General features: G+C 51.7%; 1 protein-coding gene across 1 annotated transcript; it reads left to right on the top strand.

Annotated features, from left to right (window-relative positions):
• The first annotated feature begins 8,898 nt into the window (after positions 1–8,898).
• Positions 8,899–15,232, top strand: LOC109738300 (subtilisin-like protease SBT5.3). Its single transcript, XM_020297408.3, has 10 exons — positions 8,899–8,969; positions 9,072–9,151; positions 9,278–9,439; positions 12,494–12,599; positions 12,695–13,241; positions 13,350–13,447; positions 13,567–13,809; positions 13,921–14,032; positions 14,105–14,318; positions 14,426–15,232. Exons 1-10 carry the CDS (start codon positions 8,899–8,901, stop codon positions 15,019–15,021), a joined length of 2,229 nt encoding a protein of 742 aa, XP_020152997.1. The 3' UTR covers positions 15,022–15,232.
• The last annotated feature ends 7,389 nt before the right edge of the window (positions 15,233–22,621 follow it).

The following is a 22,621-nucleotide window of genomic DNA, read 5'->3' as shown; positions in this document are numbered from 1 at the left end:
CCTAGATAGATCTTGCGTGATCGTAGGATTTTTTTTGAAATTACTACGTTCCCAAACAATAGCATCTTCAATTTGTTCGGTAACTGGTTAAATGGGGTGGAGCCTAATACAACAGCACAAATTTGCGTGGGAGTTTGTGCACTACTGTAGGCTATTCGAAATTATCAAAATGACATTGACTTTAACCGAACCAATATTACAACCTTTTTGCAGGTTATCTTCTGAGCGTCTAGATGGATTGGTACATAGTCATTACTCAGTAGTGCGGAAGTCAGGGAGCTTACGGCCTTTGGTTGGGAGATGGTAGCACGAGCTACATACAACGGTTTTAATGGAGGACCAATAATAGGATAAGTGTTTAGGAATGTCCTAGTTTTACCGGTTGTAGAATTTTGTTTTATGTTTTGCTTTTGCTTTCGTACCTAAGATGAATTTCGCACTTTGTTACTATATTATTCAAATAAATGGATGTGTGCGTCACTTGATGCAGAGGTCGGGGGTCATCCTCTTTTTTGAGAAAATGTTAAAATTACTCATATCACAATGGCAGTAAGCACGACCTTGACAAGAACAATGTGGCCAGCGTCCCTATCTCCGACTCCGGATCCGACTAATATGAGTGGGGTCAAAACGAAAAGGTCCCCACCCTCACCTGTCAATCCATCTGACTCGCCTCCACCTACGACACAAGTAGACGAAAACATCACTACTTAGATTCTTGAACTGGTGAGCCTACTCCATAAAGTGGAATCTGAAATGATGTTCTTAACCATGGACATGTTGTGGTGGTCGATGTAGAAAGGGTGAGAAGGACCGAGTGCCATGCAGGGATCCAAGTTGGCGGGAACTTCTAGATGTTTTGAGTGGAGTTTGAGTCTATCTACCAACTTCTTAAGAAGAATCGAATTATCGAAATGATATGTAACCATTGATCAAGCGTTGACTATCAAAAATATTCTGTCGATCTATGAATAGTGGATTGGTCAATTGTTGAGTCTCGATAAGTGTTCCATTATGTTTGGGAAGAAGTGTAGCATGGAAGATCAAGTGTCTGTCATGGTAATTTTGAGAATTATTGTCGATGGTTTTAAGAATAAATATATTGGTTTGCTGGTGCCACAAGGTAGAAAGAAGACCGGGAAATTCCAATCTACTAAAGAAAAGGCTCTTAAACTTTTATCGGACTGGATAAAAAATATGTGCCTAGTGGGGCAAAGGAAACTTTGATCAAGTCAGTTACTCAGGCTCTTCTGGTTTGTGCCATGGGTATTTTTAAATTTTTGGTGTCACTTTAGTGAGGAATTAACTCAGATTATCAGAAATTTCTGATGGGGCGACGAGGAGGATAGGAGGAAAATACATTGGTTGGCTTGGGGCAAATTGACAAGGCCTAAAGGTGAGGAAGGCATGGTTTTCATGATCTTTGTTTATTTAACCAAGATCTTCTAGCTAATAAGACTTGAGGTTAGTGGTTAACCCAGACTTGCAATGAGCCAAGGCGATGAAGGCAGAATATTGTCCCAGGGACAAATTCTTGACATTGTCTTTCCGCATTTGACGTCGGTTACTTGGCAAGGTATTTTGCATGGTTTGCATTTGCTTAAATCTGGAATTATTTGAATAGTGTGTGATGGGTCTACTATTAATATTTGGATAGATAATTGCTTCCAGGAACCTCTGAACTTAAAATTACTGCTAAGAAGAACAGGACCAGGATAAAGAGGGTGTGTGATATGATCTTGAGTGAGCCAATGAGATGGGATGAGAATTTGATTAGACACTTATTTTATCCCCATGATGCGAAGGAGATTTTAAGATTGCGCATTCAGTCATGGAGGGTAATGATTTATTGCTTGGAACTTTGAGAAGAATGATTTGTTCTCGGTCAAAAGCGTGTACAAGTTAGCGCTAAATATCAAGGATCGTAAAGAAGACGAGGGGAAATATAGTGATGCCGCGTTGGGGGAAAGAAATTTGGGATATTATTTGGAAGACCAATATTCCTTAGAAGATTCGGATTTTCGCTTGGCGTGCCACCAACAATAGTTCGGCAGTTCAATAAATAGGGTAATGCATCACCATGCCACCTCTAGCATGTGCTCTATTTGTGGAGTGGAAGCTGAAAGTACTTTTCATGTGCTCGTCATTTGCTCTATGAGGGAAATATGGAACTTACCGAGGGAGGAGGTTTTAACTTTTCAGTATATTGGGGCAGACTGGCTGCTAATTCTTTTGGACCAGTTGAGTTCAATGCTGCATGAATAAATAATTTTCATTTTTCTCGAATATGCATAGAGCGTATCATTTCATTGATAGGGAGAGGAGTTTACATGCGCTTGGTCAAGCTACACACTCGTGGCCAGACCTACGCAAAGTTACGGTTACAAGGTTCAATCAAGGCGGTTCAAAAACAAAGGAGCGCAGTCCTTTTGCGCCAGCCGTGGCCCACATTGCAGCCTCGGCCAGAGCGGCGCGAGAGGCCTCGGTCACAGATGGGCGGATGCCGTCGAAGGTGCAGGAATTTCTATGCTTCCAGAGGGTCCGGGTGACGATAATCACAAGGGAGGTCGTGCCCTTACGAAGAGAAGCTGGGGCAGAGGACGTGGATGCCTGCCACCAGTCAAAGAAGGGCTCGTGGCCGAGAGGAATGCTGCTGGTGAGTCGTAGCTTGGGGAATACATCGTGCCACACCATGCGAGAGAAGGGGCAACCGATCAAGAGGTGTTGCATGGATTCAATGGCCTGATCACAGAATGCGCAGGCGTGGCTGTGCGGCAGTCCGTGGCGCGCGAGTCTCTCGTTTGTCCAGCACCGGTCTTGTAAGGCCAGCCATATGAAGAACTTGACGCTAAGAGGGGCCCAAGTCTTCCAGGTGAGTTTGGCATGCGGGGATGAGGTGGAGCCGAGGAAGAGAGCATCGTAGCAGGTTTTTGCAGAGTATGTGCCATTTGCTGTCCATCGCCACCGAAGAATGTCGGGATGCCCGAAGGTTGATAACGGAAGTAGACGCTTCCATAGCTCAATGTACTGAACTGTCGCCAGGGGGCCCAAGGCGCCAACGATGTCCTGAACCCAGGCCCGGTCCCGGAGTCCGTCAGCCACGAGGCGACGTTGGCGGCGTCGTTTGGGCACCATAGCAAAGATGGCCGGCGCGATCTCGGCGATGCACTGGCCATGAACCCAATGGTTGGTCCAGAACTTGCTAGTGCGCCCATCGCCAAGTTCCCACCGGGTGGAAGCACGGAAGATGGCCTGCGTCTCGGGGTCGGCAGGGGGAGGAAGATGGCTCCAGGGGCGCGTCTGGTTCGTGGCCTGAAGCCAGAGCCAGCGAGTGCGGAGGGAGATTCCAGTGCGGCGCAGGTCACGGATGCCGAGCTGCAGCGGCATGCAGACGCGGCGCCAGTTAACTGCGTAGTATCCAGAAGCGGAATCTTTCCTGCTGTGCCACAAGAATTCACGGATGAGGCGGTTGACCAGTTTGAGCACGTGGGCGTTGAGGGCGATAGCCGCGAGCAGATGCCCAGGCATGGCGCAGAGCACATGTCGAACCAGGGCGAGCCGCTCACCGCGAGACAACAGGGATGCCCTCCAGGTGGACAGCTTCTTGCGCATCCGGTCCACCAACGGCATGAGGTGCGAGGAGTGGATCCTTCGGACCGACAGCGGCAGTCCTAGGTAGGTGATAGGGAAGTTCTTTACCGGGCAATCCCAGCTCAAGGCCTATAGTCGCCTCGTCAGCAGGGGAGCATTGGATGGGAGTTGCAGAACACTTGTCAAAATTGGTGCGTAGGCCGGAGGCACCGCCAAACACGGACAGCAGCTCCCGGAGCGTAGCGAGGTCGTGCCGGTCTGGGTGACAGAAGACCACCACATCGTCGGCGTAGAGAGATATACTCGAGGCCATGTGGTGGGGAGTAAGCCGGTGTAGAATTCCAATTTGGACCGCGTGCAGAATGACGGAGTTGAGCACGTCGATCACGATGGTGAATAGCGTCGGTGACACCGGGTCGCCCTAGCGCAACCCCTTGGCATGCCTGATTGGTGGCCCAGGCGATCCGTTGATGAGGACGCGGGTGCTCGCGGTGGAGAGCAAGATGGAAATCCATTCCCGCCAGCGTGGGCCGAATCCACGGTGGCGCAATACTTGGAGGAGAAATGGCCAGGAAACCGAATCGAAAGCGCGGGCAATGTCGAGCTTGAGCAGGACACACGGGAGCTTGCGGTTGTGGAGGTACTTGGCAGTTTGTTGGACCAGGAGAAAGTTGTCGTGGATGCATCTTCCGGTGATGAATGCGCTCTGATTGACAGAGACACACTTGGGTAGCTTAGTTGCTAGGCGAAGGGAGAGCACTTTGGCGAAAAGCTTCGCCAGGAGGTGGATGAGGCTGATCGGCCTGTAGTCGGCGAGCGAGGACGCGTCTGGCTTCTCGGGCAGCAAGGTGATCAGCGCCTCATTGAGCTTTCCGAAGTCAAGGCCATTGAGAGCATAGAGCTTGTCGAATGCCTCACAAATGTCCTTTTTGATCACGGGCCAAGCGGAGCATAAGAACTTAGCGGTGAAACCATCGGGCCCGGGCGCCTTTCCGTGGGGGAGCAGCTTGATCGCGTTCCAAATTTCATCCTTGGTGAATGGCGCGTCGAGGCCGGAGAGGTCAGAATTGGGCACACCGAGCATGCCAAGGTCGAGGGTGAAGTCGCGCTCCTCCGTGGAACCAAGCAGTTGCGTGAAGTGGGAGAAGGCCGCTTCTGCCATAGCCTCATCATCAAGGAGGAGCTGCCCGTCGTGTTGAAGCTCGAGGATCCTTTTCTTGTGGAGACGTCGAGAGGCCTGGATCCGCAGGAAGGCCGAACTGGTTTCGCCGTTCCGCAGCCAAGCAAATCTAGAATGCTGGCGCGAGATCGTTCGGTCGAGGGAGGCGAGGCCGAGGTAGGCACATTTCAGGCGACGTCGCAGCCAAGCCTCTGGTGGCGTGAGCGGGCGCCGGTCCTGCATCTTGTCGAAGCGTGCAACCAGCTCTCGAGCCATCGTCAGTTGCAGAGTGATGCCTCCCAGGGTTTTCGCACCCCAGCTCCGCAAGCACCTAGCGGTAACCTTGAGGCGAGCATATAGGCGCCGGAACGGATCAGGGTGTGGCGGGGAGGAGTTCCAAGCGTCAGAAACCACGTCTAGGTAGCCGTTGAGCTTCGGCCAGAACCGCTCGAAGTGGAAGCGCTTAGCCTGGTTGCAGCGCGCCGCGCAGTCAATGAAGAGAGGGGAGTGGTCGGACGCCACCGAGGAGAGACAGCGCAGAAGACACCTAGGCTGTGCAACATCCCAGCTCGAGCTGCAGAGCACGCGATCATTGCGGACGAGGGTGGGGTTCTCCTGCTCGTTGGACCAAGTATAGCGGCGGCCATGGAGGTAGATGTCGCGAAGCTCAAGGTCGGCGATAAAGCGGCGAAAACGACTCATGGTGCGGTGGTTGAGCCTGTTGTTGTTCTTGTCGGCAGCGGAGGTGATCATGTTGAAGTCGCCTCCAACGAGCCAAGGGCCGGCACACGTGTCTCGAAACTCTTGCAATTCGCCAAGAAAGGCGATTTTCTCGTCATCGCCCTGCGGGCCGTAGACACCAGTCAGCCACCAATGCTGATCCCCGACAAGGGGGGAGACGAGGGCAGAGACGTGATGGTCACCAATGGTTGGCCTCGAAAGCGAGATCATGTCGCAGCGCCAAGCAAGCAGGATGCCTCCACGAGTGCCATCGGCGGGACGGAAAAAGAAGTCGAGGAAGGGGGCGCCCAGGGTTTCGAACACCAGGGAGTCAGACATGCTAGCAAGTTTCGTTTCCTGGAGACAGACGATGCAAGGGGCAGCCGAGGAAATAACGCTACGGACTGCAGAACGTTTAGCATGAGAGTTTAGGCCTCTGACGTTCCAAAAAATGATCTTAAGGTTTTCATCCATAAGAAGTGGGGGGGCGCTGGGTACAGGCACATGGGCCAGGCCGATCAGATTTCCATGAGGCGGGGGCTTCCGGTGCGCTGCGGGGAAGAGTTGCACTCCGCGGAAGGAACACGCCAGTCATAAAAGTCGGCAAAGGCCTGGAGGATATCTGCAGCCAGCGGGCGGTCAAACAGAGCCGCGTATTTGGAGAGAGTGGCCTCATCCATCGGGGCATCGTCCTTGAGCAGGCCTAGGCGTCGGAGAAGCACGCTCTTGGCCTTCATTTCGGGGTCCAAGCCGCGGTCGGCCTTGGCGATTCGCCCACTCCTCCTCAGAGTGAAGTTGGGTGGCACCTCGTTGCGGCGTCAATGTGGCGCAGGCACAGGGAGAACGTGGTCAATTTGTGTTTGCATGGCGCTCACAAAGGTGCAGAGATCAGGCGGTGCAGAGCATGCATGGTGCAGCTGCATGGGTGGAAGGGTCCCGGCCAATGGGGAGGCGCCAGACGTGGCACATGAAGCGGGCACGGGCCGCGGATCTGCCTCGGGATCCCCGGAGGGGGCAGCGAATGAGGAGCCAGGATCCGCCATCAAATCAGCGGTGGGATCAGCGTGAGCATGCATGGGATCTCCCTTGGAAGGCGCAAGGATCAGGCGTGCAGGCCCGGGCCCAGGCATCAGAGGCCCGGCAGGCATCACAGGTGTCAGCTGCTGGTCGGGGGAGGACAGAGGCTGGTCAGAGATCGCAGCTTGGACGGATATGAGCCCGTTGTCCTTGAGCGGAGAGATGCGCTCGACAACATGGCCGTTGGCGATGGAATCACAACTGTCCACAGGGGACCACGGGCCGGGCCAGGCTGTCGGCGACCGCGGCTTTTGGAACACCGTCAAAGCGGTCGCATTGGCGTCAGCGGTGGCGTCGAAAGCCTGGGCGGCGGTGCTTTCCGAAAGCGCAGGGTGAGTAGGACAGGGCACAGCTGGGTCCCACGCATCCCAAGAATCCGATGCAGGCGCGCGAGGAGTCGCCGGCGAGGCCGTCGGCGGCGGTGAAGCGCCAAGGCGGAGCCTAGCACGAACCCGGGGCGCGGCCCCGACAGCCGCGGGGTACGGCCCCAGAATGCCCTGCCAGTCGTGACATGGGGGGAGCATGCCTGCGCCGGCGCTGGTGGGGAGCGCGTCCTGAGGCCCGGCGGGAAGACGCGCCGGGGTGACGCTCAGGGAACTCGTGGATGCGCGGCCAGGGGTCGGGAACGGGAGGTGAGCCAGGAGGGGCGTCGCAGTCGCCGGCCCCGTCGGCAGGCGGGGGGGAGGCGGCGGAGAGGGGCGGCGGTAGTCAACGCAGCTCCAAACGTGGATCTCGACGGGAAAACGCATCAGACCAAGCGAGAGACGCTCCGCGGTCGCAGGATCGGCATCCTCGTCGACGGCATCATGTTCCGGCACAAGGAGCTCCGAGGTGCGCGGGATGCCATCCGGGTTGGTGGTCCAGGCGGTCGGGCGGAAGACAGACATGTCGGACATTTGAGGAATTTCTTGATTTTGGGTAAAGGAAAGGAACCCGTTTCAGCCTCCATTAGCTTTATGGCTAATTATTGGTTGTCCTTCGTGAGGTGGATTCCAACAATTAATGAAGGTAAAGGAGTGTTATCTGGATTAAGAATGATCCTGCCTCTCTGAAGACTCAAGTGATCTAGCAACCCCCACCTTCTGATTATATCAAGGTCAATGTCAATGCAAACTTTGTGGAAAGCATTAACACTGCAAGTGTTAGGATGGTGGTCAAGGACTCTGGAAAGGTCATCATCTCCTCATGGGATTTTCTTGGGGCATTGTACATAGTGTGGAGGAAGCGAAACTTCGGGCTTGCCTTGCCGGCCTTTGTATAGGTATCATTTTCCACAATCCCATTATTTTAAAGACCAACTCCACTTTTGCGGCTGCGGCCCTTGCAAATTAAAATTTTCACAGGTCCCCTCCGAACAAAGCGATAAGTATATCAAAGCGCCACCGTAATGCATGCATCTTCGACCACATGCACCCCCCACTATGCTACTTCTTCAGGTCATCAAGGACGACGCTCGGGCATGGGCTTCTGCCGGCGCCAAGGACATTGCAAACTTTATGCCTCCCTGATGTGTAGATAACTAGGTTGGGGCCAAGCACCCCCATCTATTCTGCCCATGTACCACTTTTTCACGCCAGCTCTGCGTACGTGGTAAAGTGATACCCGTGTAATCCTGTCACTCTTGTTTTCTATCTATCAATGGAATGGTACGCATCTTGCGTATTCGCGAAAAAAAAGCTTATAAATAATTTTAAGCTCTCCAAGATTAATCAATTGGCCAACGTGGTGGCTCATATTGCGAAGTTTAGCTTTCATAATACATTAGATGGTGTCCTTGTTAACAATGTTTCGCTCTGTATGGTGAAGGCTGTAATGAACAATTGTAACAATTCTTTTATTTAATTAATATATGAGGTGATGTTTTTCAAAAAAAAATTGATGCAGGAACAGTGCAGAAAGTGCGTCGGGCTCATTGCATGAATCCTGACCAGCTTGCACGTTACCCGCATGTGGAGCTCCTTTTTGCTATGCAGTGGCTTAGATACCGGGTTGTCTAACGTGGGGTCGTGCTCCTCACGGAGAAGAAATATACTTATATAACACCGAGCAATTTTGACTTTGGCGTCTATAAATTCTTTGGCGCCCGGCCCCGGCGGAGGCTGCAGCCTGCAGCCCCTGCGCCAAACCCGAGCGGCGTAGCGGATCGGTGAAATGGGGAGAGGAGGCCGCGTTTTGCTGCTAGCCTTCGTCCTTTTCCTCACGTCACACTTGACGACGCCGGCGTCCGCTGCCACGAAGGCAAATCTCTCTCTCTCTCTCTCTCTCTCTCTCTCTCTCTCTCTCTCTCTACATTTTGAACTTGTTTCTGTTGATCTCTACTAGTAATTGATAGTGTAGTACTACCCCTGTGCATGCAGTCCTGTTTGCTTGTCTTGAGTGACCTGACGTCTTGGCCTGCTCTGATCGCTGGAGTCACCAACCAGTAAGCACAATATATAGCACGTTAACTGTCCACGTCCATCATACATTAGTTCGTGCAGAAGAAGACGCCCAGCCTTTTGTTCTTGATCCCCAAAACGTGCAGGTACGAACAATTGTATCTCTTCAAGGAAATCAGCGCCATCGGGTTGCAGATCGACAACAGCTTGTTCCCAGCCCTCAAACGTAAGTGCCGCGCACATGATCATGATCCAAGGATTTCTGTGTTTGAGTTTACTGCTTCATTAGCAGTTTTTACCTAGCACTAACCACGTCACACGCTGCACTGGGCCAATTATTCTCTGGGTTCAGAGCTCCCCGGGGTTCTGGCTGTGATCCCGGACAGGCTTCACAAGGTCCAAACGACGCGTTCCTGGGAGTTCCTCAGGCTGGAGAGCGGCGGCGAGCCGAAGAAGGAGTGGAAGTACGACGCCAAGTTCGGCGAGGGGGTCGTCATTGGAAACGTCGACACTGGTAATCTCGCAGTTAAATTACATCGTTTCTTCACATCAATCTAGCCCTTACATTCTCCCCAGGAATCGCAGTATATACTCGTGTAGTAGTACCACTACCAACTCGATATCTTTTGATTGATCGCCGGAATCTTCTCTTGACCTAATAACCAATTAATTGCTTTCATATCAATATGTGGGTTGGTCGTACCACGTATTCGGTGCCATGCATCATGCGTGGCACCTGTCTAACACACGCATGCACTGTCGACAGCCTAAGACTATCCACAATGGGAGTAGCATAGGTAGCACACATATCTAGATAAAATAGATGATGTGGCAAGCAATAAATGAAGAAAGAGAGGCATGTAGTAACATAGCTAGTTACTGCTAGTATGAGTAACATCACACATATCAAGGCAGGATGAGTCTATAGCATAATAAATGAAGTGTTGCATGTTACCACACATATGTTACTCCCCACTATAGAGATAGTAACATAGAGTAGTAACATGGGCATGTTACTACTCTATGTTACTATCCATTGTGGCTAGTCAAGCACTGCACACGTGAGCTTTGACCTGGATCCTAGTAATAGTGAGCACTTACGTGGTTAATTAATAGAGGTCTTGACATTGCATGAACTACTACGTACTCCCTCCATTCCAAAATATAAGAACGTTTTTAACACTAGCATAGTGTTAAAAAGTTCTTATAATCAGGGACAGGGAGTAATAATTTGTTGTCCCCATGCGATATATTCCATCCTGAATGAGACAGAATCAAATCCCGGTAACGTGCCGGAGTGAAGTCAACTGAAACCTGACAGATGATAGCGTCAAGGCCCAATGATCCTACTTGAAATCTGCTACTCACTCCAATCCTTTTTTTTTGCGGGTACCCTCCGGAGTAGCTTTTTCCCCTCAGAGGTAACAATCAATTACGTTGACATTGTTTTTGTACATTGCACACTTAGAAAATATGGAAATGGTGAATAAGTAGGTATGTGTAAGAAAATCGAAAGTATGCAATCTCGAGCTCAAATGCTTCTGCCATGAACAGTAAAATTAAAAAATAGAAAAAAATCAGCAATTGATAGCCGTCCTATCAAGAGGTTATCATCCTTGATGTTTAGATCAAACGGTTGTTAGCTTTAACTTAATTAATAATTATTTCTTCTGTCCACAAATATATGATGTTCTAACTTTTTCCTAAGTTAAATGTATATACAGACATTTTAGTGTGTTTGTTCACCCATTTTAGTGCATATATGTGGTCCATATTGAAATATACAAAACATCTTATATTTGTGAACAAAGGGAATATTTCTTAGTCAGTTTTGTTTCTGAAAGTTCACTAGTTAGTTCACAAACATTTGCATATTGCACTATTGAGTAATCTTTCGGATTCATTGCACAACACAAGATTGTTTGATATGGTTTAAAGATATCCAACGTCCCACGAGATTTTTTTCTCTCAAAAGGACGATAGACCCCTGGCCTCTATATCGACTGATGCACGCAACCATCCATTGTTGCAAACTTCCAAGTGTCACATTCTTAGTCATCCAACAAGACTTACTAAATTCTTCCAAAAAGAAACATTCTCTGCAATAGTAGTACGACCTTAGCAAATGCTAGGATGGCCAATCCACTGTCATTCAACTTGGAAACATTGAACGGTAATTTTCTTCCCTATATACCTCCCACTCCACACCTCTTCATCAACACCTCCTCATACATTGGCATGAAGCCCTAAACGTTTTGTTATTGTTGTTGATGTTCCAATCTCATTGTCTATGTCCTTCTTCACCAATAAACTATGCGGGACATCCTTGTCCACCCAATGGTGACGGGAATGCCATCGTTCTTGTATTTCTGTACACCCTGGTTTTCAAATCAATGTTGATGATGTCATGTAGTGAGTCGCTAGGACCATCGGTTGGTTGTGGAGGCACAATGCAAAATGGCCATCATTTTTGCCTGTACTTCGCACTAGACTAGACGAGGTCGATGTGAAACTCAATGTCATATTTTGGCACAGTTGGTGCCAAGGATGCTTGTTAGCCCAATGGAACATATAGTGGGGGTAAGGGCACGAGGTGTCATAATCAAAATCATTGGAAGTCTCCATAGAGAGGGAAAGGCGAAAGATCTCAAAGCTACGCTTTCAACCCAGTCCCCAAGTTGACATGGCTAACAGTTGGCATCAATGGTGGCTGCAAGGGTGCCGATTATGAGGGTAGGAAGCTCAGGAGGACTTGGTAGTGTTGGATGGTTGTTAGGATGAAGATGGATAGAAGAAAAGGAGCATGAACCCGCAACGTTATCCAACCACTTTGTTGTGACAAAAAAAGTTGTTAGATGGAGAAAGTTCCCATTTCTTCCTAAACGAATGTCCGTTCCATTTGAAAAGGACGTAATAATTACAATGTTTTTTTGTTTGCTGAAACAAGTTTCATCCCCTTGTATGTTGCACTCAGGAATTTTTTTTCGTTTGAGGAAAACATTTTTTTACTACACTGACAACATAATAACATTTCACTCGACAATTTATGACAGATCAAAACACATTCTGGTTGCCATGGAATCAGATTTGTAGAGATGATGAAAAAAACTATTGAGTTGAAGAATAAAAATCAGTTACACTGGAGACGAGTTTTTGTGTGATTGAACATTTATTTTGGGTAGAGGGGGTAGAATTGAACATTTCATTTTGTTTTTGCTTTTAGACTATATTTAAAGAGAACTTTGCTACTCTATTCATAAGAAAGTAAAAAAAAAGCAAGTAAAGAGAGTAAAATTTTTATATCTAAATGTTTTAATATAAACTCCCTAAAATACATAGTATAATAATACTCACAGCAAAGTGTGGGTTTTGCACTGGTTTTATTTTAGGGTGTGGCTAGCTGGTCTCAGTCGACTGAGATTTAACAAAGTCTCAGTTAAGTGACATAACATGCAAGAGAAAAAAAGAATAAATTATTTTTTTGCACAAATCTTAATGTAAAATCTCATAGATATAGCATCGACTGAGACTGTTTATTTTATTTTGCATCTTGCCCGCCCGCGCGAAGGTGTATCGCCGACATCCCAAAGCTTCCGGGACGACGGCTTCGGCGCGCCGTCGGGGTGGCGTGGCAAATGCGATTCCGGCGAAGACTCCACGTTCCACTGCAACAAGTAACGCAAATATCCTATCCACCGGCCCTTACGTCGAGTACAATGCAACCAAGCAACATTTCACTAACACGCACGCCGTGCAATGGTGCATGCAGAAAGTTGATCGGCGCGAGGTTTTTCAACGCCGGCATCCAGGTGCCGAATTTCCTGGACCAGCCGGTGGAAGGCAAGCAGCTGAACCAGACTGACCTGAACTCGCCGCGGGACTACGACGGGCACGGCTCGCACACTCTGTCCACCGCGGGCGGCGGTTTCGTCCAGGGCGCCAGCGCCTTCGGCCGCGGGAAGGGCACGGCCAAGGGCGGCTCGCCGCGGGCGCGCGTGGCCTCGTACAAGGCGTGCTACACGGCGGGGTGCTCCAGCCTGGACATCCTCGCGGCCATACTCGCGGCGGTCGAGGACGGCGTGCACGTGCTGTCGCTCTCGGTGGGCGCGCCGGCCGCGGACTACGTCGCTGACCTCATGGCGATCGGCACGTTGTACGCGGTCCACAAGGGGGTCGCCGTCGTGGCCTCCGCCGGCAACTCGGGCCCGCAGCCAGGCTCCGTGAGCAATCTGGCTCCTTGGATCCTCACGGTCGGCGCAAGCACCATGGACAGAGACTTCGCAGCTGATGTTGTCTTCGGCAACAGCACCATCAAGGTTTGGTCGTCCATAGAAGCTCGCATGTACACCGTGCAGCCTTGCTCAATTACTCAACTAACGCTAGCACTGTATTTACCGTTCTGTATGCATGCAACGAATCTGCAGGGACGAAGTCTATCAGCGAGCACTCTGCCTGTTGGCCAGCCATATCCGATGATCAGCGGGCAGAACGCCTGCGCCGCGGATCAATCCATCGACAACTCGTAAGAATCGGATCTTGATTGGGTCCATATACTGTATGTAGTGCCATCAGTTGAGAGTGCAGTCGTTCAGGTCGATCGTCTCAATGTGCTGCTGACTGATGAGATCCCTCTGCGTGCAGGACGTTGTGTTTTCCCGGTTCTCTGGACCCTGCCAAGGTGAGAGGCAAGATAGTTGTGTGTACCAGGGGAGTGAACGGCAGAGTCGAGAAGGGGCTGGTGGTGAAGCAGGCCGGTGGCATCGGGATGGTCCTTTGCAACGACGCCGGCGGCGTGGACATAATCGCCGACCCGCACCTCCTTCCAGCGGTTCACTGCTCCTACTCACAGTGCTGGGATCTCTTCAAGCACCTACAGTCCACCCAGTAAGCAGCACACCAAAAAAAAGTCATTAGTTATACTCCCTCCGTCCCACCAACATTTTTTTTTTGCGAATAATATTTACCAACATTTACTGATCACTCCCTCCGCTTCAGATTTCCGGTCGGTTACATCACAGCGAAGGACGAACTTGGCGTGAAGCCAGCGCCGGTGATGGCAGACTTCTCGTCACGTGGGCCAAACACCATCACTCCTCAGATCCTCAAGGTTGGCACGTTCATTAATCAACTTTCACGATCTCGGTGACTCCGCCGTGTTGCTAATTTTCTCGGGTGGCAGCCTGACGTGACGGCGCCCGGCGTCGACGTGATCGCCGCGTACAGCGAGGAAGCTCCGGCAACCGACCTGCCTTTCGAGGACCGCCGTGTCCCCTACAACATGGTGTCCGGCACCTCCATGTCGTGCCCCCACGTGGCGGGCGTCGCCGGCCTGATCAAGGCGAAGCACCCCGACTGGAGCCCCGCGATGATCAAGTCGGCGATCATGACCACCGGTGAGAGCAGAGTACAACAGGCCACCGAGCTACACTGATTTTGTTCGTCGAGCCATGCAATCCCATGGGCTTATGACGTGCTTCTTCTGTGTGTTATGATTGTGCAGCATTCACCGAAGCCAACGACGAGGGCCAAATCCGGGACGAGACCGGCGCGGCCGCCACCCCGTTCAGCTACGGCTCCGGCCACGTGAACCCCGTCCAGGCCCTGGACCCCGGCCTGGTGTACGACACTACGCCGTACGACTACGCCAACTTCCTCTGCTCCGTGCGGCCGACCCAGACGCAGAACCTGATCCCCTTGTCGATCCCCTTGCTCCTCCCTCTGTTCGTCGGCGCCAATGCCAACCCGTTCCAGTGCAGCCTTGGCGCCTACCGCCCCGAGAACCTCAACTACCCGTCCATCTCCGCGGCCTGCCTCCCCGGCTCCGGCACCACCACGGTGAAGCGCCGGGTGAGGAACGTGGGCGCGGGGCCGTGGCTCCAGTACAACGTCACCGTCGTGCAGCCGGCTGCGGGGGTCAGGATCACGGTGCAGCCAGGCACGCTGAGCTTCGGTAAAATCAACGAGGAGAAGGAGTTCACGGTGAAGCTGGACGTCTATGACACTGCCATGGCCGGCCATGTGTTCGGCAGCATTGAGTGGTCAGACGGGAAGCACCGCGTCCGGAGCCCCGTCGTGGCCACCACCAAGTGCGGGTAGGGTAAGGTAGGGTGATCGGGTGGGATTCCTTCAAGCTGGAATCGGCAATCAAAAACACTAGTGTTGGCACGCTAAGGTTTACCATTTGTTCGAGGGCGGCTGCTAGGCGTCGACCGGATGATTTCCTAGAGAAATCATCCGCTTACCCAGCCGTCCGATTTGGCTGATCAGGACCGCTCCATCCTCTGCTGAGTTGAGCAAAATCGCAACGAGCTCGTCGACCGTGCATCACACCAATGCAGCCGTCGACAAAGTTCTGCACCGAAGCATAAGCAGCCTATCTGCAGCGTCGCGAGCTCTGTGTAGTACGTAGCACCGACAGACACCGACAAGCTCTGCATCGGAGCACATATTCCACTCTGCGGCATCACGGTCATTGCATTGCAGCTCCGGCAGTGCCGACGAGCGCTGCGTTGCAGCAACGCAGACGCCGGCAAGTTCTGCATCGGAGCACCGGTCCCTCTCTGCGGCGTGCTCCATTGCAGCACCGGCAGCCCGATGATGCTCGTCACAACGCCGGCGACACCCCGAGATGCTTCACCGCAACACGGACGAGCCCCAGTGATGCTTCATTTTTTTAAGGACCCCAGCGATGCTTCATTGTAACACCGGCGGCTGGTGATGCTCCATCACAACATGGGGAACCCCAGCGAGCCCTGGTTGTAGCACCCGCCGCTGACTTGAAGCACGCGCAGAGCGCCGCCGACCCCCCAGCTACGACAACGCACGCGCGCCCGGCGTCCCCATTCAAGCACCATTGAGCACACAGCTCGCCCGCCACCTACAGCAACGGCGACTGCTACGGCGAGGTGGGTTGGAGCACCACTGGCTGTTGCAACCCCGGTGGCCAGTGGTGGATGTTGAGCAGCTCCTCCCCCGGCCTCCTATTGCAGCGAGCGGTGCTGCCTTGCGACACCGTCGTCGACGTATGCAGTACCGGTGGCCGCCACCACGCAGCTCTCGCAAGACCCCGCGCTGCCGCCCACACCATGAGCATCGCCGCCGCTTCACAGCAAACAACTCATCGTCATCGTCGCCAAAATCGGCAACTGTCGCAATACAACGGCGCCCCTCATAGCAGCAGCAGGCAGCAGCTCCCGCCGGCCAGAGTAGGAGAGGGAATGGACAAGGGGAGCTTCTGGTGAAGAGAAGAGAGGAAGATTGCAGAGGGAAAAGGAAAGAGGAGAGCGGGCCGATCCAGAGGGAGACGATGACTCTGTCCAGGAGAAGACGATAAGGATTGGATTGTGGGTGTGGGCGGTGCATAGGTCCCAGGAGACACGCGTCAACCGCTCGACACGACTTACGAAAACGTGAAATCAGTCGGGCAATATAAAGGGTTTTCCTTTGTTCGGCTAAACAAAAGAGCCGTTGTAATCTTGTCCCTCAATGTATTGCCACAATGTTGCATCGAAACGTCAGCATTAATATGTAAGAGCATCTTCAACTACCGCGTGCTAAAAAAAATTTACAGTGCCGAAATAACGTTTTAGCGCGCGGGAGGGTGATTGCTTTTCCAGGCGCTGTAAAATTTAGCGCGCCGCTGTAGCGCTTCACCAGGCGCGATAAAATCCAGCGCGCGCCTAACCGGCGCTTGGCAAATATAAAACAGCACATACCAATTTGACATGGAACAAGATGATCTCAAACATTAAAAATATGCAAAATCATGAGTTGAGCAACGTAGCATTGTCGGTTCAATATCCGGCGTATCTCGTAGTAGGGGTCCTAAGCTAGGCGTCTTGGAGCGATGGTAACATGGACACGAGGTTTTACCCAGCTTCGGGCTCTCTTGATGAGATAATACCATACATGCTGCTTTTGATTGTATTCATATGGGTGTAGTACAGAGTACATGTATCTACCATGAGATTGTAGTAATGAATATGAGATTGTCTATTGACTAGCCTGGCCTCGATTTATATATGCACCATATGCCTAGGGTTTAGAGGAGTCCTTGTCTTGGGCGCCAAGTCTTGTAGAATCCTCCTTGTATGCGGCATGAGCTGTCCGAACTGGCCCATGAGTATACGACCATGGGGGTCCTCTGCCCAATCTAACTGATCGGGAGACGACGTGGTGAGTACCCCCTAGTCCAGGACACCGTCAGTAGCCCCCTGAACCGATCTTCAAGTTGGGGACGCTCCTCGATTCTTCCGAACTGTTCTTCATCTTCGGTCGTCGGTCTTGAAAACTGGTTCAACAAATCTTCTTATCTTCGATCTTGAGGATTGCCGAAGTACATCCAAAGGGTTTATATGTCGGGTATCCGAGGAGCCCCTTTAAGTTATCGGCTTTTATCAATGCCTTGTTATTTTTACGCCCACCTCGGGTTCGAAGTTGTTCCCGGGCGGCGGTGCCCTCTTGCATCCGAGCTCCAACGCCGGACTGCATTTCGAGGTATCTTTTGCAGCCGAGCACCAACGCCGGACTGTATACGAGGTGTCATAGATCACCTTGGCTTGAAGAAGTTTAAAGGAAGTTAGCCGAGCTTAATGCCGGAAATGCCCTCTATAGAGCCAGCCACTTGCATCCGAGCTTTATGCCGGACTGCTTCCGAGGTGATGCACCACCTCGGGCTTGGGCTGATTGTTTACGGATTTTATTTCCGATGCGTGTAAATTTATTTGCTGTCAACATGTATTGCCAGTAGCCCTCAAGGTGTCTGTTGGCCTAAAATCCGAGATGCACCTGAAGGAAAATATGAAACCGCTGATCCTATTAGCTTCTGAGACTCAGGTCGTGAAATCGGCCTGAGGATCAACTCCTAGCTCGGCAGCATACATAGGAATAGAAAAACGGTGTAATATATTAGAGGTAATAGTGATCGGCGGATGGGCCCCTGAGAGAGGGTCGTGAGAAGTCGCCGCGATATATCAGCTTGATGCCGGATAATTCCCATATGGTACTTATTGTGATCCGAAGACGTACTTGTCATAGTTCGGTTATGCCGAACACTGAGCACTTTGAATTTTCTGCATTGAATAGGCAATGCAGTAGCCCCCGAGCCACTGGTCGGGTGGCAACACCAGATCAGGGGATCGATGTGCCCCTTTAATATTTGTAAATAATGAGCGCAAAGCCCAGTAGCCCCTGAGCCTTAATGTGGGCACGGGTGGCCGAATTAAGGATCGAAGTCCGTTTGACAGAAAATTTTGTTGTGTTTAACACATACTTCTCGGAAAAAGAATAAAGATCTCTTAAAAAAGCTAAGAGCTGGTCGAAATCTGAGCTCGCCAAGGTAGGCCCCAAGGGGTTTAAAAGATGGAATGCAGTAAATGGATTTTACTCGCAATTTTTATGTGTAATGATTATATGTATCCAAGTGAGGGAGTCCTGGACTAAGGGGTCCTCGGGCGTCCGACCTGTTATCCATGGGCCGGACTGATGGGCTGTGAAGATACGAAGGCCGAAGACAATACCCGTGTCCGGATTGGACTCTACTTGGCGTGGAAGGCAAGCTAGGCGACCTATTATGAAGATTCCCTCCTATGTAACCGACCTCATGTAACCCTAGATCTCTCCGGTGTCTATATAAACCGGAGAGCATAGTCCGGATAGGACAGATTCATTACCATATACTCATAGGCTAGACTTCTAGGGTTTAGCCATTACGATCTCGTGGTAGATCAACTCTTGTAACACTCAAATTCATCAAGATCAATCAAGCAGGAAGTAGGGTATTACCTCCATAGAGAGGGCCCAAACCTGGGTAAACATTGTGTGCCCCGTCTCATGTTACCATCGATCCTAGACGCACAGTTTGGGACCCCCTACCCGAGATCCACCGGTTTTGACACCGACATTGGTGCTTTCATTGAGAGTTCCACTATGCCGTCGGCAAAGGACTCGATGGCCCCTTCGATCGTCAGTAATGGCGTGGTCCAGGGAGAAACCTTCCTCCCCGGACAGATCTTCGTATTCGGCGGCTTCGCACTGGCGGCCAACTTGCTTGGCCATCTAGAGCAGATCGATAGTTACGCCCCTGGCCACCAGGTCAGGTTCGGAAGCTTAAACTACGTCGCGGATATCCGTGGAGACTTGATCTTCGAGGGATTTGATACCGCGGCGATCGCTCCCCCTTTCTCCGATGAACATGACCTAAATCTGTCATCGGAGCACACCCGGGAGATGGATCCTGTTGCTGCAACGGCCTCAGTACCAAAGCAGATCGCGCCCTCCGAGGCCATAAAGTCCGCGGCGTTGGAGCCGCACACGGACTCGACATCCTGCAATGCTTGCGTCAACGGAACCCCGGACTCGTTTCGGGCTGCACGTTCCGGACCGGATACACCTGCGGACACCGAGCTGGATCGGTTGTCGATTTTCGAATTTAGCGCCGCAGACGTCTTCCAGCATTCGCCTTTGGGTGACTTACTAAATTCTTTGAAGAACTTGTCCTTGGAGGAAGACTCACAGTCGAACTATGTTCGGTTCGAGCTAGAGGCGGACGATGAGGAATTTTGCTTCCCACCCGCCACCCACTTCATAGCCACCGTCGACGACTTAACCGACGTGCTTGACTATGGCTCCGAAGACATCACCGATATGGACGACGATGCCGACAATGAGCAAGGCCAAGACCCGCCATTCACTGGACGCTGGACGGCCACCTCTTCGTACGACGTATACATGGTTGATACACCCAAGGGATCTGGCGACGACAAAGAAGAGCCAGATAAGAATAAAACTTCCGAGACGCAGTCCAAGCGTCGGCGCCCCAAACGCCGTTCTAAGCCTCGTCGCTCAAAGGATAGCAATACTGGTACCGGAGAAAATAGCACTCCGGGCGACGCCAAAAACAATGAAGACCTTGTCGGAGCCGCATCCGAATAGGAGGAACATGACGACAGGCAAGACAACCCTGATGAGCAGGCCATAGAAGATGACTCGGGGGACGATAGTTACCGTCCACCCTCCGAAGAGGAGACAAGCCTCGGCAACGAAGATTTCATCGTGCCTGAAGACCCTCTGGAGCAGGAGCGCTTTAAGCTTCAACTCATAGCCACTGCAAGGAGCCTGAAAAAGAAGCACCAGCAGCTTCAAGCTGAACAAGATCTGCTCGCCGACAGATGGACTGACGTCCTGATAGCGGAAGAATACGGCCTCAAGCGCCCAACCAATAGCTACCCAAGACGCAGACTGCTACCTCAATTCGATGAGGAGGCACCAGAGCACACATCTCCCTCGCGTAATGCGGAACGACCACCACGTGGTCGAGACAGGGCGGCCGACCAGCCACCACGCGGTCGGGATAAAGCGGCAACTCAGGCCGAACAGCAGCCTGCCCAACCGCCCCGCAAAAATAAAGACGGAAGAATTCGGGGTCACACGTATGACCTCCGGCAGACCCTGGACAGTAGAGCAGGACATACAAGACCGATCTACGGATCGCGAGAACGTGCCTCGAGGCACGAAGACGGCTACCTATTCGGACGTGACAAACCTAACCACGCCCGGTCCAAATGCCGTAGACGGACTCCATCAGAGCTACGCTGCGACACGGCACGGTACAGAGGTGCCGCACACCCTCTGTGCTTCACAGACGAGGTACTGGATCATGAATTCCCCGAGGGATTCAAGCCCGTCAACATCGAATCATACGATGGCACAACTGATCCCACAGTATGGATCGAGGATTTCATTCTCCATATTCATATGGCTCGAGGAGATGACCTCCACGCCATTAAATACCTCCCACTCAAGCTCAAAGGGCCAGCTCGACACTGGCTTAACAGCCTGCCTGAAAATTCTATCGGCAGCTGGGAGGACTTGGAAGAAGCTTTCCTAGACAACTTCCAAGGAACATATGTCCGGCCACCAGACGCCGATGATCTAAGCCACATAGTTCAACAATCTGGAGAATCAGCCAGAAAATTCTGGACTAGGTTCCTAACCAAAAAGAACCAGATCGTTGACTGCCCGGATGCCGAGGCCTTGGCGGCCTTTAAGCATAGCATCCGGGACGAATGGCTCGCCCGCCACCTCGGCCAAGAAAAGCCGAGGTCCATGGCAGCCCTCACGGCACTCATGACCCGCTTTTGCGCGGGAGAGGACAGTTGGCTGGCTCGCAGTACAAACACGGCCAACGAAACAAGCCCCTCCGAGGTAAAAAACAACGCCGACAAGTTACGGCGCAACAGAAACAAACGCCAAAGCAATGGCGATAACACCAATGACACAACACTTCATGCCGGATTCAGTGCTTCCAAGTCCGGCCAACGAAAGAAGCCCTATAAAAGGAGCAGTGAAAAATCATCCAGCTTGGACCGCATACTCGATCGTCCTTGCCAAATACATCGCACCCCAGACAAACCGGCCAACCATACTAACAGAGATTGCCGGGTATTTAAACAAGCCAGCAAGGTAAATAGCAGAAACAAAGAAGGGGAATCGTAGAGCGAGGACGATGACGAAGAGCCCCGGCAGCCGAACACCGGGGGGCAAAAGAAATTCCCCCTGAAGTCAAAATGGTGAACATGATATACGCTACACATATCCCAAAAAAGGAACGCAAACGCGCACTCAGGGACGTCTACGCGGTAGAGCCCGTCGCCCCGAAGTTTAATCCGTGGTCATCATTCCCGATCACCTTCGACCGTCGAGACCATCCGACTAGCATCCGGCACGGCGGTTCAGCTGCACTGGTCCTCGACCCAATCATCGATGGATTTCACCTGACTCGAGTCCTAGTGGACGGTGGTAGCAGCCTCAACCTGCTCTATCATGATACATTACGTAAAATGAGCATTGACCCCTCATGAGTCAAGCTCACGAAGACTACCTTTAAAGGAGTCATACCAGGCGTAGAGGCCTGTTGTACGGGCTCAATAACGCTGGAGGTAGTGTTCGGTTCCCTAGATAACTTCCGAAGCGAAGAACTAATCTTCGATATCGTCCCATTTCGCAGTGGCTATCACGCACTGCTCGGACGAACCACATTCGCTAGATTCAAAGCGGTGCCGCACTATGCTTATCTCAAACTCAAGATGCCCGGTCCACGTGGCGTCATTACAGTAAACGGAAATACGGAACGCTCCCTCCATACAGAGGAGCACACCGCCGCCCTAGCAGCAGACGTACAGAGTGGCCTTCTCAAGCAGCACTATAATTTGGCTGCCGAGCCCCTGGACATCATTAAGTGGGTCCGGACTACACTGCAGCAGGACAGCTCGGCTCGTCACAAGCCAAACTAGCAATTTGGCCCCCGTCCCAGCCCTGACGAGGCAATGGTGTTAGTACCACGCGCATTTAAAACTACGCACTCGAAACCCCATGGGTACGGACGGAGACACAACTCGCTCGCGATCCACAGTACGGCTTAATAGACACTGGGATTCGCACGCTCCTGCCTTTTCTTTTTACGGGCTTTCTTTTCTTTTTCAAGGTCTATACGGATGACCCGTTCGCAGAACACACCAAGGAGGCAGCGAGCTATGGCATACAAGGGAACCCCCAGGTGGTCTCTAATAAACAATTAGTATACTTGTTTTACATACCCGCATGCAGCTCGCCCTTGGTTACGGCATGTTAAATAGCCTTACATGCTAATCGAATTACTAGTACAAAGTATGCCTCGACGTACTGACTACATCACAAC

Source organism: Aegilops tauschii, chromosome 3, assembly GCF_002575655.3.
Source record: "Aegilops tauschii subsp. strangulata cultivar AL8/78 chromosome 3, Aet v6.0, whole genome shotgun sequence".
Taxonomy (NCBI): domain Eukaryota; kingdom Viridiplantae; phylum Streptophyta; class Magnoliopsida; order Poales; family Poaceae; genus Aegilops; species Aegilops tauschii.
Note: the sequence above shows the minus strand (reverse complement) of the source record. Positions and strands in the feature narration are given on the sequence as shown.